The sequence below is a fragment of the Halichoeres trimaculatus genome, unplaced genomic scaffold (assembly GCF_033239565.1).
Source record: "Halichoeres trimaculatus isolate MK-OKI-2021-1 unplaced genomic scaffold, fHalTri1.1 fHalTri1_scaffold_6, whole genome shotgun sequence".
Lineage (NCBI taxonomy): Eukaryota > Metazoa > Chordata > Actinopteri > Labriformes > Labridae > Halichoeres > Halichoeres trimaculatus.
The window spans coordinates 24,729,600-24,747,513 of NW_027437184.1; the positions used below are offsets into that span (position 1 = coordinate 24,729,600).

The 17,914-nt window shown below is 38.1% G+C and overlaps 1 protein-coding gene across 1 annotated transcript; it reads left to right on the forward strand.

Moving 5' to 3' along the window:
* The first annotated feature begins 9,017 nt into the window (after positions 1–9,017).
* On the forward strand, positions 9,018–17,724 carry adssl (adenylosuccinate synthase, like). Its single transcript, XM_074672938.1, has 13 exons — positions 9,018–9,328; positions 9,836–9,938; positions 11,724–11,792; positions 12,017–12,067; positions 12,144–12,210; positions 12,378–12,485; positions 13,063–13,144; positions 13,942–14,068; positions 14,155–14,309; positions 15,159–15,283; positions 15,571–15,668; positions 16,533–16,682; positions 16,788–17,724. Exons 1-13 carry the CDS (start codon positions 9,092–9,094, stop codon positions 16,838–16,840), a joined length of 1,425 nt encoding a protein of 474 aa, XP_074529039.1. The 5' UTR covers positions 9,018–9,091; the 3' UTR covers positions 16,841–17,724.
* The last annotated feature ends 190 nt before the right edge of the window (positions 17,725–17,914 follow it).

Consider the following 17,914-nt stretch of genomic DNA (forward strand, 5'->3'; position numbering starts at 1 on the left):
AATTGTCTTCATAAAATTAAGTGGCATTAACTGCTTAAGGGTGCTTGTCTTCTCAATTCAACAGATCATTTTATAAAACTAACAGGTCATAAAAGCTTCTCAGATAAGAAATACTCTATAGTGAGTGAAATAACTAAAAAAAAAAAAAAAAAAAAGGAAAATCAATCTTCTTTTCTACTGGAGAGCAGAGCACCTGTGTGATTAGCTAGTTTAGCTTCAATAATGCTAGCAATTCCACTTAGCACTGGCTTTTTTTTAGTGAAGCCAACTTTATGAAAAATTACACAACAAACTCAAATATTTCACAACTTTGAAATGTTCATGTCAGACTGCATACTGTTGCATTATTATCATATTAACAGCTTAGCTTAAGCAGCTAAAGCTCCTGAGCCAAAGCTAACAAAGCCCATTGTTGTAGCACCAATCTTTCCTCTTAACTACACTGTCTTTAGCTTTATCAGCGTTAGCTATTTCTTCACCTCAGATCAAGGACAACTGAAAAAACTCGAAATATAATTAAGGTAGTAAAATAAATAAGTACAAACGTTGTAGCAGGCTGAAGGAAAATGATGTTGATGGAGTGAACACTGATGGGTATTTTTGAGCCAGTGAAAGCTGACTTTTACAGAGGTCAGATTTATTCTAATAAAACATTTATAACCAAACAAACATTAATCCAGGTGTAGACATATCTCTAGCTGTTATCTTATGAGACTTTGTGTTGATTTACTCCATCATGAAATGTTTGGGTGTGGTTTGATTAGCTTCGATTGATGATTGATGGACTAACGGCCTTTGGGTTTGGATCATACTTCACGTTGGTGCACTGATATCATCGTTTGGTAACTGAGATTTTCTTTCTTAAAATTTGTACAAGAGACGGACAGATTTACAGAAATTCGTACAGGATCTCAGAGTTAGAAACTGGTTGAAGAGGAGTGTTTTAGGCCTCTTGCTGTTACACTTGACAGATTTCTTGTTTTGCATGGTCCCTGCCAAAAAAAAATAGAAAAAAATTAGATAAAATTAAAAAAACTACTGCCGATCGGTAGTCAAAAAGATCTGTAGCAATGCTACCATAGCACTTTTTCATGACTCAGTCATGTCAAAAACATAAAACCCCAGAGGAGAGATATTTCCTGTTTGCTCTGTATGAGGGAAGTGCTGGGTTTGAGGTCTGACTGTGTGAAGGGGAAATATGTTTGAATTTTTCATGCTGCACCATTAGAGTGCAACGTATTTAACTTATTATGCATGTTAGTCTTTAGTCAGTCTTTAAATGAGCAGAATAAACTCATAACGCTGGAGAAGTTTCCATTAGGATCACGTCACTCATCTTGATAGTGTCAATCATTTATTTAAAATCTGAAGTGTGCATGTGACCTTGATGCATGGGATGACTTCATACCCAGCAGATTGCCGTTGTTATCTGATTTTAATTGCTGCAGAAATGATTATGACCTGGAGCCCTTCTCATTCAAAGCAGTGAGACTCGACTTTATCTCAGAGGAAGATTAATCTGACGCTCATTCTCTCGCTCTGCCTCTCTTAGAGACGCTGGACTCTGCACCGAGGGCACGCCAAGCCCTTGAACTCGAGAGATAAGATAGTCCAAGTTTATGAATAAAAGAGGAAGGATATGTTGAAAGTCATATGCTTCTCTGTATGTTGTACTTTTTTAACCATGTTTAAGGGCTCCTATCATGGTGCTTTGGTGAAGTGACGCTGGCTGACTTTACCGCTGTGATACAGTTTCATTATGACTGTAAGAAGATGTGCTGATGATAAGTTACAGCATTGGATCTCTTATTTTTCCAAACACTCCTCTAATTCATGAGAGATTAACTGTGTTCAAATAAAATCTATGACAGAGAGATGTTCATTTCATAAAGCCACACATCAAGAATTCCCTTTCTACACCTGTTCTGAACCTTTCTGAAGGTGTAGAACACATTCCAAAAAACAAAAAAAAAACAACCCCCCCCTAAAATTAGAACTCCAATGAGGAGTAATTCACTGATTACACTGCTAAAAAAAATCAACACAAATTAAAAGTAGAATTTGTGCTTGAAGCAAAATCATAATAACAGTGAACATGACCTAACTTATTTGGCTTGTAGTTTCATGTGGATGTGATCACCTGTTATTGGGCAAAAGGTTACACCCATCCACTCTGAACAGACTTAAATAATAATCATACTAAGTTGGGCTATTTGAGAATTTTCTTATGGTGACATTTTGATGTTAGAGGATTGTGGATAAGTCACGGTATAGATCTCTACAACCTAATAATCGATCTTGTGGTCTCAGTTTTATATTTCTCTATGGTAAAGAAATTCCTCTTCTCTCATAAACCATTTAGATAAAGCTGATGGCATATTTTAAACTCTGAGACCTTAACATGCAGTTGATGCAACGGTCTTAGTGTAATTCACTGTGTCTTTTACTGATGTCAAAACAAATATTTCAATCCCTGACATAGCTGATTGTCTTTTTAATTATGTTTTTAATGAACTTTAAAATGTCCTTGAGTGTTGAGAAATGCACTTTTAAATAAAATGTATAATAATAATAATAATAATAATAATAATAATAATAATAATAATAATAATAATAATAATAATAATAATAATTATTATTATTATTATTATTATTATTATTATTATTATTATTATTATTATTATTATTATTATTATTATTATCATTATTAGCTTCATTTTCTCAAAATTTTTTCTGTTTAAAGTCAGAATTCTCAAGTAAAACCTAGAACTCTAAATTCAGTTCTATATCGAAATTCTGGAAAAAAAAAAATCAGGCCTAAAAAAAAAACAACACTCAGATTTATTTTTTCTTTCTTTCTTTCTTTTTCTTTCTTTCTTTCTTTCTTTCTTTCTTTCTTTCTTTCTTTCTTTCTTTCTTTCTTTCTTTCCTTATCTATTTATTTATTTATTATCTACAGGTCATTATATTCTCTCATTGATTTTCCTCAAAGAATTGGGAATAGAATTGGATAGCTAAAATTTTAGGGGAAAAAATTTGATTTGAAAAAAGAGTTAGTAACTGAAGAAGTATATTAAGAAATTTTTTTAAGTAAATAAGAGAAAATTGGGGTGCACTAATTTTAAGATTTTTAAGTTCCATCTCTTTTTGAAAAAAGAAAAAGAAAAAAGTCAGAATTTAAGGTTAACAAAGTCAGAGTTATGGGTGAAACATGTGGATGAGATTTGAAAATATGTCAGAAATTAGATTGGGGAAAAAACTGAAGAAAGGAAAGTAAGAATTTTGAGACAAAACAGCAGGTTTGAAGAAAAGGTCAGGACTTTGGGAGAAATTATATCTGAAAAGAACAAAGGAGCCAGAATTTCACAAAAAAAAAAAAAAAAAGTGAGAATTCAGAGAAATAGAACTAAATTCAGTGGTCTTTTCCTTAAGTCAAACAGACACATGATTTTAACCACTGGAGTGAGGAAAGACCATGTAAAGCAGACACTATCAGTGCGCCTTATAAACATCATGAAACAGTAAACTCACACTGTTAATGTTCCTGTTTATTACCAGCACTGTGTGTCTCGTGTCACGAGTCGTTTTACAGCCTCAGAGTTAAAGACTGACGTTATTCAGGGTCTGTTAAAATAACCTCCATGATTAAAAGCATTTCTTCCCTCTCAGTTTATTAGCTGCGGTTATTTTTTATTCTAAAGCATCAAAGTGAACTCTGCACCCTCTTAAACACACTGTTTGGTCGCTGCTTTATGGCGCTGTTGTTTACTCTTGCTCTGCAGGCCAGTCTTTTGCTTCCTCCTGTGATATTGCCTCACAGCCTTGAGCTTCATATCTGTTTGTAGCAGTGCGTGGGAGTGTGTATGAGAGAGCTGGATGTATATTGGACTCACGTGCTGGTGTCATGCAGCATTTATGATTTAACAGATGAACAAAGGGAGTTACTTTGCACCTGTTTTGTCGGTGTCTCCTATTTTTCTGTTTTTTAAACAAAGATAAATCTCAGTTAGCACGGTGGATAATTGTACTTTATAAGATAACTGATAACATATAGTTTAAGTTTTTCAGTCTGGGTGAAAGCACATCTCTCTGTCAGTTTCTCCTGAAGGCCCTGTGAGGAGTTGGATACATATTTAGCGCAGGGGACAAAAGAGATGTGCGTGTGTGGGTCCGGCCCTTCCCTCTGTGTCAGTCATAGTGGAATCAGGATGTTGGACTGAGGGGCCGGGCGCTGGGCCTGTTAAATATTGACAGCAAGTGTAATAATTAACCTTCTCACCAGCTCATGATCTCTTAAACTGGCTGCTCTGCCCCGCTGCCATTGCCTCTCCTGTCGTTGCAGACATCTAAATGCTCTCCCTCCGTCGCTGCTGGCCCCTGTCACTATCATCCTCTGTCTTCACCTGTATCTGCTGTGTTTCCTCTTTTCTGCTCTTTCTTCCTCTGCTGCTCGGGGCCCTGACTCCTCCGTGTAACGACACCCTGCTGCTGCTGCTGCTGCTGCACCTCAAACCTTTGGCCTCGTCCTGTGGAAGCCAGAGGGCCATGTTGCATCAAGGTGAGTTTGAGCTCTTCGACTTCAGACTCTGGGAAATTATATTTAATCAAAGCAATGAAAAGGACAAAACATCTTTATGTCTATGAGAACGACAAATGAGTAATCAGAGAACTCATCTTCTAGTTTTTCTTCGCTGAAGTTGCTTCTTGCAAAAAGAATGATGAGGGACGAAATATTTTTGCTATGATTTACAGGAAATACAAAGTAAATATGAAGTTTTTGGAAGCTGTATATAGCGGTATATATACAGGCTCATTTTGGACCAACTATTGAATAAAACAAAACATTTACAGTTGTATTCTGATCAATGTTATATCGTTTTTGTGTTGAGAACAAAAACATGATGAATGCTGTCTTCTTTTGGTTTCTATCAGACAGAAAAGGGGACCAAATTTCAAGCATTGAAGCCCAAATAGAGCTGCCAATCATTTAATTACTTTACGGTTGTGTTCCTCCCAGAGTTCACTGCAAGGCAAAGTCTACAGAGATATTACAGAGCAGCCTGAACACGGCAGCAGGATGGAAAAGACCCAAATGCATCACAGCATTTCAAAACATAACGACTGTTCCTAAGTTTATTCAAACTTTAAAGCTGATCTTTGAGTAATTATGATGATCATTGTAAGCAGGAAATGCCTCGCCTGCAGGTACAGAGGTCAGACACACCCTTATAGTCACATAATGAAAAGCATGTTGACGGCCACCATAAAATCTGTGTTATCTCCCCGAGCCTTGGCCCTTTGGCCGGGCTGTTGGAAGAGTGTCAGCAGTGATGCTGTCTACTTCAGGCAATAAAACAGGGAGGAGGAAATTACCAGGTCAAAGTCACCTGCAAGAGGAGACTCCTCACGTACTAAAGCTGCTGCCTCTGAGCCCAAATCCTGAGTCTGACACGCTGCTTTTCTTTCTCTTCCTCCTTTTCTCTTGCTTTTATCTCAGGTGCTTCCACACAGACAAACACCCAGAGACTGTACTGTTGTCGTCACAGGTTTGTTATAAGGACAGGAGATCCCCTGGAGAGTTTCGGGTCATCTGGTGCTGGCTGCATGTAACAGCAACTCCATGTGGAAGCTGTTTCTGTTCCACTGGAGGTGCTGCTACCTGCAGAGAGACACTAAAAACAACCCAACAGAGGCTGCTAACTGCTTTCTTTCTTTTCATGGATAATTATTTATTTTCTCCTCAAACCGGCTGTTTAATAAACTGTGTTGTGAGTTTTATTTTGAAGGATCTGGGGAGCACTGGGGCACAAGGTGATGACCTATGAATTGACAGCCAGTGGTTGTAACGTCTGCCTGTCAGTTCTGTAGGCCACTGCTGTGTTTGTCCCTCTGAACCAGGGCCGCAAACAAAGTTAAAGAGAAGAAAAAAACACCTTTAGTTTGTGAATGTCTTAAGTTGGTGCTTTTCTGAACTAATTTGAAGTTTGTATTTTTGAATACATGTCTGTATCAATAAAAGTGTTGCTTAAAGAGTGGTTATTTGCTGAAAACGATGCGTTAAAATGTCTTTTACCTGCGACTTGGCTTACATTTACCCAGATAGAGAAAGTGTTAAGCAGCATTAATATTACAATTTAAAGTTTATTTGTCAGGGACTGATATGGGACACACAATCAAGCTGATAAGAGTCATCTAAAGCAGGTATCACAGTGTTTTCTTGATACTGAGTCACTCATTTCTCTGGTAGGACCTTTGGAAAGTTTATGTAAGTGCATTTAAAAGGGAAAAGGAAAGGTAAAGTGTATACAGCATGTTGCAATAAAACAGACATTTAGCTGTGACTATGCTACAAAATATGAGACATAAGAACCCGTTTGTTGTTTAGAATGTTGGTTAAGTTTGCACAATTTCAACCTGATGATCTAATTTCAGTAAAGTTTCAACCGAAAAAAAAAAAAAAAAACTTATTAAAATAAGTCAGAGTCTGTTTAAGTTTTCCAAACTTTAAATTTTGCGTCCTGTTTCCTGTATTATTCTCCATTTTCATAAACCACACTTTGGATTCCTCCGAATATAATATTTGTTGAGTTTTGTTCCCAAGCCTTGAGTCTCATGTGCATCTACTTTTTTATGAGCCATGACAAGAGAGTGGATAGTAAAACATAGCATGTTGTATCATCTTTTTTTACTCTAAATTGGAAAATAATTGACTAAAGAAACATTATGCTGAATTGAAGAAGACTTGAGACATGGAACTGAGACATCAAAGTCTTTAGGATAATTTTTACTGAAGCAATAAATCAGCAAAATAAGGTCACATTTTCTAACCTAGTTATAAACCATCAGACTTCTATTTAACAAGGTGAGTCACCCACTGCTGACCGCTAAAAAGACTGCAGGTTGGAAGCAGTTCAGTATTGGTTTCACTTTTGAAACCAACAACTATACTTTAAGACCAGTTGCAATATTTATCCCCTAACAAAATTCCTCTATTTTCTTGTTTAAATTCTGTTTTTAATCATGGCCAGGAAAAATTATACTAAATACTTATAATTATTTTTAAATATGCTCGCTCTGTCTAGGTCCTGGATATATATATGGAGAACAGCCATACAGTGATGATCACTGGAAGCCACTTTAACGTTGGTCTGTGCAGTTTATCTATAATAAAGTCTACATCCTGTCTGACAGCAGCCAGCTCAATGAAAATGAATAGTGTTTCTTTTTTTTAAGTTTCAAGTCATGTGATCAACATTTTAACAAAACAATTTAACAGGATGAATTTTAGTCAACAAATGGGCTAGAGCAGTTACATCCTTATTGTGTGGCAGTGCCAGGCTGCTAGAGTGGAATAATTACAGATGCGGGATGCAGACTCACAGAATACCAGTGTGCTGTCCTATGGACCAAACCCTCTTCTCCTATCTTGCTGTCCCCCTGTTGTAATATCATGTATCACCAGCAGAGGGCACCATGGCCTTATTTTCATCTTATCCCTGTTTGGTTCACTTAAAGGCGTGAGTGAACATTTGCATTGTTATCATTTCTTTCCTGTGTCTGTCATCATGTATGCTGAACCCACATTTGCTATGTGCCTTCATCATCCTTCTGCAAACAGTGGTTATCACAAAAACAAATATGAGTATAGCTAAAGTAAAAAGACAGCAAAGTTCCTTACCTTTCATCATTTTCTTCATGCACTGGTCTCAGATTTGTCCACAGCATCCTGTTATCTTTTTACCCCTGCTTGTTCAGCATTGGCAGTTAGGTTCTAGAAATGAAACCCTGTCAGTCCCGTCTGAAGAGGTGAGGTTTGATTATGTTTACTCACAGCCACATGCTCTTCCTGCCATGAATTTTCACCACCTTCCCAGTTAGACTCCAAATCTGATGGAGACTTTTTTTTTAATTAACTGTAAATAACTGACTCAATAACCAACCCTGTATTATTTAATTTTAAGACATGGAGTGAAATAAAAGGAAATGAATAAATGTTAGAGTAGGGATGGGCAAGTCTAGCATAACTACCATCTGATAGCCACTGGTAACTATTTAAAGGTTATTTGAGCCCCACATGTAAACAAACAAACAAACAATATCGGAAAAACCTGAAATACTTTTTATTTTTGCCATTCCTGTTCCAGTATAAATACAAAAACATAGCAGATAAATACAGTGGTGGTGGTTTGATGTACTGTACAACAATGGAAATAGTCATAGTTGTTCTTATGGGTTATAAACAGGGCTTGACATTAACTTTTTTGCTCACCAGCCACTGTGGCTAGTGGTATCCCAGAGTTACTAGCCACTCAGTATTTTCACTGGCCACAATTTGTTGTTGGATAATTATGTTCAATATGATTAAAGCCAATGATGACATGCTAAAGTTTACTTAAAAAAGATTTGCAACCTCTTTAAATGTAAATGACCCCTATGCACAATCAAAACAAGATTACATCAATGTTAAAATCCACAGGTCCTTAATCAGGTATTCAACTCTGATAAAGTTGTGTGTAACATTGTGCTCTTTTCATATGAAAATATGCAGTCTATCAAGACATAGTAATTAAAATAGTAGTTTGTTATTGCTTATAATAAAATGGTAAAGGGGATTAATTGAACTGATAAAAACTCAGTAAGAGACGCTGTCTGCTAAAATATTTATTAACGATTGTAATCAGGAAATCATTTCTTTTTCATTAGAATGATAATGAAGAGAAGTAAATTAAATTTCCTCAGAGCTTTCATCATCAGAGTCATCTTTTTGCTTGTCTCTCTGCTCCATGTTTGAGATAAAATTCAACCCACCAAAGTGGCCAGTGGGAGCGGCGGTGTTACCAGCCACTGCCGAAATCCACCCGCATTTGGCCGGTTGGCCGGTGTTAATGTCAAGCCCTGGCTATTAACCGTCAAAAATATAAAAGAGCGACTATTTTAAGGTGTCTTATAAAGTCCTTACAGAGTCAACAGGAAATAAAATCGAAGAAGAAGAAACAGCACCATCCTGCGGTGGAGGATTGTAGTTGCACTTCCCGTGACGCACTGAAACGCGGTAAAACGATATTCCGGTTTGCAGTAAGAGGACAGCAGCATGGCATCCGACAGCAGCACCATGGCTAACGTGAACGGACGGGAGACAGTCTCCTTGAACGGGGAGCCGGTCGTGAAGCGGCCTCGGGAGAGCGCCTCGCTGGACTGCCCTCTCCGTGTCCCGAAGGAGCCCCAGAACAAAGTGACCGTCGTGCTCGGGGCGCAGTGGGGCGACGAGGGCAAAGGAAAAGTTGTGGACTTGCTGGCCATGGATGCCGATATTGTTTGCAGGTGTCAGGTACAGAAAGAGTCGATTTTACTTCACACTCAACATTTAGACTGACGTTTTCAAAAGGCGTTGTTGTTATTATTATGACGTACTGTGAGTGTAAAACGGCAGTTTGGTAAAAACCGTTCCTGTTTCGCGGCCGTTGAATATTCATGCTCTGGTTCTGACGTCAACAACCTTGTGTGAGCTCCCGGATGTTAAAGTGCTACCTTAATGCTAGTAAACACAGCTAACCTCTTCCTCCTGTTTTGTGTGCTGGTGCGGGGGGCACATATCCTCTACATGACCTCTGTCTCTGATAACTGTTTCCTCTGAATTTAGAGTTATGTAAGACTCTCACCGCCCAGTGTTAGCCAGCTGCCTCTCAGCACTCAGCACAGTGACATTTAACAGCTATGCTCTCATGTTGTCTGTCTCGACAAAGCCAGCGGGAACATTGTTGTCACAAGAAGGTCGACAGAGTGTTGAAACACAGACTGTAATTATTCACCACCAAAATTTCCTTACTGTTTGCAGGGAGGAAACAACGCAGGTCACACTGTGGTTGTGGATTCAGTGGAGTATGATTTCCATCTGCTGCCCAGTGGAGTGCTCAACAAGAAAGCCCTCTCCTTCATTGGTAACACATTGCTCCTGTGTTTTCATTCTTGTCAGACATAGAAGTGGCGGGAAGATACAGCTACTTGTAAAACAATAAAAGTCAGAGTATGACCTACATCAGACTGACTTATCAGGAGTGAGGTCAATGAGAAAGTGTTGTTTGAATGCCATTCTTAAAAATGGGACAGGGGGATCAGTATGCTTTGTCGTACTGGGACAAATTTTTAGCTGGCTAAGAAACAGACTAAGCATAATGCTAAGTTTATTGAACCAAATGAAAATGAGTGTGTCCATGTGCTCTACAAACAAAAACACCATCAAATGAACATCTTCTGTACTGTTATTTTTACAGTAGAGACAAGTGTTAGAATAAACACAGCTTTGTTTTATGCTTGTCTTTCCACTACTTTGAAGTATTTTTCTAGTGTCTGACTCACATAACTGGCATCATAAGCGTCAGAATAAAGAGGAATATTAGTATTTATGATTTATTTACTGTATTAAAGCACACAAATGAGTACAGTTTACTAATTAAATAAATGTCCTATCCTTGGGAAAATGACGTTTTTTTCACCACTAGCTTTTCCATAAACAAGGCAGGTTGGGCAAATAAATCAAACCCACCCATCAACACTGAGTGTCTATGAAACAGCTCTCATTGAATCAGTCTGAAAGATTAACAATGAAGTCTAAGGCTGCAAAGATTAATTAATGAAGTTGATGAATACCAGTTAATAAAAGCGTCATCAGCAAATTTCATTATTGATATTTTGTGTTGCATGATTATTACGTACCTCACAGAGTTGCACAGCTGTTCATGTCTCATGCAAACATGAGCGTAGCATGTTGGTTAAAGTAAAGTGAAGTCAACACGTGAAATATTTGGAGGTGGAGAAAGTGGTTTGGCTTAAAACTTCTTTAGTGTGTGAGCATTTTACGTCACAGTTTGACTAATAAAGTCTTATAAAGACGGTTGGACATAAGCTGGAGTTGTGAATCATGGTTTGTCGACAGACAGTGGCCTCCTGTATCACAGCACACACAGGATGTGAGCAGGGGGAGAGTGGACAGAGGCGCTGATCCAACTTTATGCGTATTTGGAACTGTACATAACCTTTCAGACATTCATTGCGTGTTAAACAGAGCTGTTTTATGAACATACGTGTTCTACGTGTTCAGGATTTCTCTGCATTATCAGTGCAATACATGTGAGAATTAAAGATTTTTTGATCCCACTCTGAAATTCAGGCCCTAGCATTTTAAAAAACTACTGCAACCCTGCAGAAAATCTTGTCTTTTTTAAACTTATTCCTGTATTTGTTCAGATTTAAGGTGATCCAAACATGTGCTGCTTCACTTTTAAGATCACTTTGTTTCATGTGTTATTTTTTACAATGCAATACAATCTTTGCATTATAAACATCATGTGACTTCATCAGATTGAAAAAAAATATTTTACAAAATGAGTTTTAGTGGAAATATTGCATCTGTTTTAGCCATGTGTTTCTCAGAAATGAGAGCACAGACTGTACATATACACACACAGGGTGATGAAAGGTTGAACTTAGCTTAAGACAAAAATTGAACTGCCATTGAATTGCTCTGGCATATCAGTCAGCGTTTCTTTCAGAAGCTATTTTTGCTCTTAAGAGCATGATAGATGGAAAGAGGAACCACTAAAGTCCCACTTTTTTAGAATGAGACAACGTAATGGGGAAGAAGTAGCAGGCTGTGGTGTGAGATGAATGTCTGATTTTGATGTTATCTCTCATAAGTACTGATATGGTTTTGTTTTGCATTGCAGGCAATGGGGTGGTGATCCACCTGCCAGGTCTGTTTGAGGAGGCTGAGAAGAACCTGCAGAAAGGGAAAGGTAAAAGCAGTGACAGTTTAACATGACGATACTTTTAAGTATGTCAGTTATTGTTAATATGGGATGAGAAATAACTGAAAAAAAGGATTATATTGTTTTCAAAAATGTTTAGAATTTTGAAAGTTCACGTCATTATCAGGTAGTGTTTTTGATAAACGGCTGGACTGATCAGGAACTACATAATTGTTGGAGTGCTGTCATATGACCAAGTGTTTTGTTTTCAGGATTACAAGGATGGGAAGAGAGATTAAAGATTTCTGACCGTGCCCACATTGGTAAGCAAATATATCCTAACTCAGGTTTTTTGAATGGCAAATACTCTTACTGAGCGCCTCTTCTGTGAATTTCTAGTGTTCAACTTCCACCAGGCTGTGGACGGCATCCAGGAGCAGCAGCGACAGCAACAAGAAGGGAAAAAGTAAATCAAGCATGTTAAGATATCATTAAACCTCTACTGACAGACTTAAAGCTTGATATTTTGATATTATGCTCTGTATGATTGTTTTCATAAGTTTCAATATCTCTCAGTGGTAAAATGAGTATTTTTTTCACACAATCCATTCTCTGTATCTATTTTCTTTCCAGTTTGGGAACTACTAAGAAGGGTATTGGTCCTGCATACTCCTCCAAAGCTGCTCGAAATGGTCTGCGTGTCTGTGACCTCGTGTCTGACTTCAAAGTTTTTGAAGAGAAGTGAGTGTCTTTCTTTTTTTGTTTTCTATTTCTGACTATTATTACCTCCTCATGTTGCCATACCATGAGATACAGTCACTGGTGAATATCTCTGGTAGTGTTGCAGTCATTGTGTCTGTCTTATTATTACCAACTTTAAAGATCTTTTCAAAGACAGAAAAATCAGACTGTGAATCTTATTTTTAGTCTTAGGGTCATTGATGTCTTTACTTTTTCATTCTTGGTTTTGCTGCTCACTCCACACAGCTCTTTCAAATGTGGATGTGTGTTTATTCTATTTTTGTGACAAGTAATCTTCAAAATTGTTTAACTTGAGGGCTGAATTTAAAAGGTGTTGCAACAATAAGCAGATATTTTGTTTCCCTGAGTCAAAATGTTTCGCTTCATAAGCTGTAGCGTCTGTATCTCACCCTGCCACTAGATGGCAGAAGTACACATAGACATAAAGTCTGCTGGTCCACTGCTCTTCATGCAGGTGTTTCAGGAACCTGTCTTTCCTGTTTGTTGTTAACACAGTGTTAATATTTCTAAACAAAGCTGTGCTCGTAACACATGAACACACTTTGACCCCTCACAGGTTTCGCATGCTGGCAGAACATTTCCTGACAATGTATCCAAACCTGAATGTCGACATCGACAGTGAGCTGGAGCAGCTTAAGGTGAGTTCTCATGCGATGCAAGGAAGCACAGACACACACATATGTGACACGCACAAACACTGCATTAATCTGTGACCAGGTTTCATGCTGTCTCACTGCAAAGACATTTGATACAATAGATAATCGTGATTGGGAATCTTTTAGTTTTCATGATAGCAGCTCAAAAAAATGATGAACCAAGTAGAGATGCATCGATACCGATCCTGCTATTGGTGCATCTCACAGCTGGATCAATATCGATGAGAAAGGACTGATCTGTGGTGCCAATCCATGCAAACAGCTCCATGCCTTTTTTTATTTATTTATTTATTTATTTTTTTACCAGCGCTCTTGGCTATTTGATTTTAAATTTTACCAGTGATGCACTTTCTTAGTTTTTTTACTGCATCACCAGTGTAGAGGGTATAAAAGTTTACATTTGAATATAAACTTCTGTTCATGCTGAAGCTTTGTTTTGTTGGTAAACTTTTAAATATTTTATAGAATATTGACTTCAGTAATTTCATATGTTCATTTTTTGCCTTTTTACCCAAACCATTACCAGTCTTACCCTACTGTAGGGCACAAAGGTTATTAATTAACACTGGTATCGGATCCTACATTGTTTTTCATACCCAAAAGCTCGTCATTGCCTCTCACATGAGATTTAAATCACTCACTGTCAAACATGAATCCAGTGTTTCTGCAGAACTGTCTGTAGATTCTGATTACTTAGAGGCAGTAAAACCTTCAGTCAGTCACTGAGTTGTACGTTCCCCTTAAACACACTTTGAATAGTTTGGTTTCTGTTTTTTCAGGGCTTTGCAGAGCGGCTGCGTCCTCTGGTGACTGATGGCGTGTACTTCATGCACAAAGCTCTAACTGGACCCAGTAAGAAAATCCTGGTGGAGGGAGCCAACGCTGCCCTGCTGGATATCGACTTTGGTAAGAAACACAGGCTTCCTGTTGTTATGATTTTTGCAAAGGTGGGTGAATGTTTTTCTTCCTCATGCTGATATTTCTCTCTGCAGGGACATATCCCTTCGTCACATCCTCTAACTGCACCGTGGGAGGGGTGTGCACCGGTCTGGGCGTGCCGCCATCACATGTTGGGAGAGTATATGGTGTCGTGAAAGCTTACACCACCCGAGTAGGCGTTGGTGCTTTCCCAACAGAGCAGAATAACGTGAGTGACTTGAAAACAAATCTGTTTTTGCTTTCTGCTAATTACAAATAATTGTAATCAAGCTGAAAAGTCGTCGATGCTGTGATTAAAGGACTAAATTCATCACATCAGCTTCCCGGCTGCTCAGCAGCAGCTTTTTGTTAGAGAGCCAACATGCTCGCTCAAAGATGTGTTACTGTTAGTGTTCAGAGTCGACATGTAAGAGGGAAATGTTTCAGATATTTCAAGATTTAAAAGAAGTGAAAATTAAATATAACAAGAACATTTGAGCCATCAAAAAGTGAAGGCTGATTGGTATACCCAACAGATTTGTGCACTATGAGGCCTGGGGCAAACCTTTATTACAAAGTTCAATTTATATTCTGACCAAGCCTAGGAAACTGTTTTAAACATTTTAAACAGGAAATCAGAGAAGTTAAGAGGAAACATCCTGAATCTGAGCAGCTGAAGCTCCTGTGATATAGATCCTGAAGCTTCAGAGATGTCATCAGGTTTTTTCAGGTGTTGTGTTGAACTCCAGCTTAAGGTTACAAAGTTAGACTTGTGGTCATCTGCTCAGGGAGAAGCTTTTGTGGAGAAAGAAGTGATAAAAGAGCACCGGGCATGTGCACTTTAAAAGACACTTAACTTCCAGCTGCTCTGAGGCGATAGCTGTGGAGTGTGGTTGTGCTGGGAAGCCTGAGTGTGAGACTGAAGCAGGATGTTTGTAGAAAAAAGCTCCACTGAAAGTCTCTGCATTCAGACTATTAATCAGAGAGTTTTGAATTATTGTTTTAGTTTTAAGTAAGTTTTGTGTCATATAACTGTCAGCTGACATTGTTCTTTCCTCCTTTGTTTCTTGTATTGTAGGAGACCGGGGATTTGTTACAGTCCAGGGGGAGAGAGTTTGGTGTGACGACAGGCCGGAGGAGGCGCTGTGGGTGGCTCGACCTGATTCTGGTCCGATATGCCCACATGGTTAACGGCTTCTCTGCGTAAGGAACCATCATACAGTTTCTGAAAACAATCCTTCAGTCATCACTTGTTTCAGCCGTGACTTCGGCCACAATTTCCATCCTAGCTCCAGAATAGTTTGAAGTCTGAAATAGCTAAAATGTTTTGTTTTTGTTTAATATTGGCTTTAAATGATTTGCAAACCACCATCGCCTGTTTTTTCATGTTCCACAGCATTTCAGCTCTGAAGAAATTAGTGTTGTAGATATGTGAGTCACTCTGACCCTCCCTTTAATTCATCAACTCTTTTTTCTTCATCCTGTTGCAGAATTGCCCTGACAAAGCTCGACATTTTGGACACGCTGCCAGAGATCAAAGTGGGCGTGGCCTATAAGGTTGATGGAAAACCTCTGCCAAGTTTCCCCGGTGGGTCATTCTCACTGAGATCATGCTCTTTGTTGATACTTCAGATACATTCAGAGAGATGATGTCCTCAATAAACAGGAGTTATTTCATCACTTTAAATGGTTTGAGCTGGAGTTTGACGGCTGCAGGAGTTAATTTGATTAGCTTGAGATTTATTCATCTGTTCTCCTGTATCCTTCAGTTTCAACAGCAGGAAATTTATAAAAACACTTCAGATATTGAAGGTACCCATTATAAACATGGTACTTGTTTTTCATGTAGTACATGCACAAATTATTTTGATTATCATCAAAGTGGTCATTTATTTTACCTTACTTTACATGTGACTTTATTTACTGGTCCGTAATGAAACATTGTTTCAGATCTTTAGTCCCAGAAAGCTAACCTTACAACATTTAACCCAGTCAGATGAATCTTTATTTTCAGTGCAGCTTCCTATAATTTAGTTCAAGGCAAATAGAAAATGGCTTTTAATGGTCCCTGAGGTCTGATTTCACACTGGTCAGCTTTTGCTTGCAGGAAATGCAACAGCATGGGAGGAGTTAAAAATCCATTTTCTGCTTATTTAAATGTGCATTTACCTACTCCACATGCACATCAACAGTATTTTCAATACAGTTATCAATTTGTCCCAAACAGCGAGGAGCAAGACGCTTTATTACTGCTCCAAAGGGAAAGCAATCAGGACACTGAGAAGCAAAAGGTTAAAAAAATGGATCATTTGATAATCATGAGAATCCTGTTTAACTGGTGATAGTACAAAGACAGCTTGTCAAAGTGAAAAAAAAATAATAATAATGAAACATAAATGCTATAGAATAAAGGGGTCACTCAAACCACCTTCCTTCCTCTCTGTCTTTCTAGCAAACATGGACGTTTTGACGCGGGTCTCTGTGGACTATGAGACGTTGCCCGGCTGGTGCTGCAGCACCGAAGCGGCCCGGAGCTTTGAGGATCTGCCGTCACAGGCACAGAACTACATTCGCTTCATTGAGAACTTCCTGCAGGTGCCAGGTCTGTAAAGAAGCTCTTTATTTTAACAAAGAGGCCACTGCCAAACCGTTTCCTGCTTTGCCAAACCTCCCACTCACCTCTTGTCTGTTTTTCTTCTCATTTCAGTGAAGTGGGTCGGAGTTGGCAAGTCCAGAGAGAGCATGATCAAACTGTTTTGATCTAGCTGCAGACCTCTTATCATCCTGAACCATGGCTCATCTTATAATTTCAGTTTTTTTAGGATGACCATAGAAATTTAAAACTCAATCTCTATCCTAAAAGAAAAACTTTGCCAGCAAGGCTACCTGGGAGTCATTTAGTTGCTGCTTGTACTTCACACAGTGTATCCTCTTAGATCTAATTTATGCATTCCTCATAATGTTTTCTATATTTATTAGGATGTTGATTTTTAAAACCTGGTGCAAAGAGATCAATCATTTTTATTTCATTCCATCTAAAGGCAGTTTGTTATTTTAGCATTTAAGGCTAATTAACCTTATTTTCAGTCACTATTTTAGCTTTACTTTTTTTAACATCTACCTGAGGAGCCAGTGATGAACTGAGTTAGGGTCCTCAAAGTGTCACAACAAGGAAGATAATTATTTTCAGGCTTCAAAAAGAGATAGGGAAAAGGTTGAAAGCCGTCATGATCACTCTGATTGTGAATTTTTCTATCAGCGGTTTTAAAAAATATATATATAAACATCTCATTTGTTAAGTATGTAGCTGTATTTTCATGATGATTTTTTGAATAAATAAAGTGCTTTTTAAATCTTAAACATCTAGATAAGCCAACGCTCAGATATTGAATTGTATAAATGTTTTCTTGTTCATAATGAAAGAAAAAAATGAGTCTAAATTCTGTCCACAAAGAGACAGTGACCGAAGTGTGTGTGTAAATGTGAAGAAGTGGCCAAAGGGCAGAGTACATCTCCATGTGTCCTGTGTCCTCTCATTGATCCTGTCCGTAAACTGCCTCTTACTCAGATCGCTGTTACCAATAAAGGAAACTGTAACTAGTTTTGTCCTCCACTCATTCGTTCTTTTAAAAGTCTCAAATTCTCAGATGAAAGATTTTTTATTGGTTATGAAAGATAAAAAAAAAATGATATTCATGATGTATACAGAAATATAAAAAAAATCCACAAGGGACAAGACCAACAATTTCCACCTAGTTTTAACAAACATGTTCAGCTGTAATCTTCAGGTTGATGTTAGAAGTGAATAACACTGCAGCGAAAGACTTTCACATG

What these genes read in the sequence shown, in the direction of transcription:
- adssl (XM_074672938.1), top strand. Translation starts at nt 9,092, where the DNA reads ATGGCATCCGACAGCAGCACCATGGCTAACGTGAACGGACGGGAGACA. An exon ending in GAACCTGCAGAAAGGGAAAG is followed by an intron (nt 11,793 to 12,016) that starts GTAAAAGCAGTG and finishes TTTTGTTTTCAG; the next exon opens with GATTACAAGGATGGGAAGAG. An exon ending in CCTGCTGGATATCGACTTTG is followed by an intron (nt 14,069 to 14,154) that starts GTAAGAAACACA and finishes TTCTCTCTGCAG; the next exon opens with GGACATATCCCTTCGTCACA.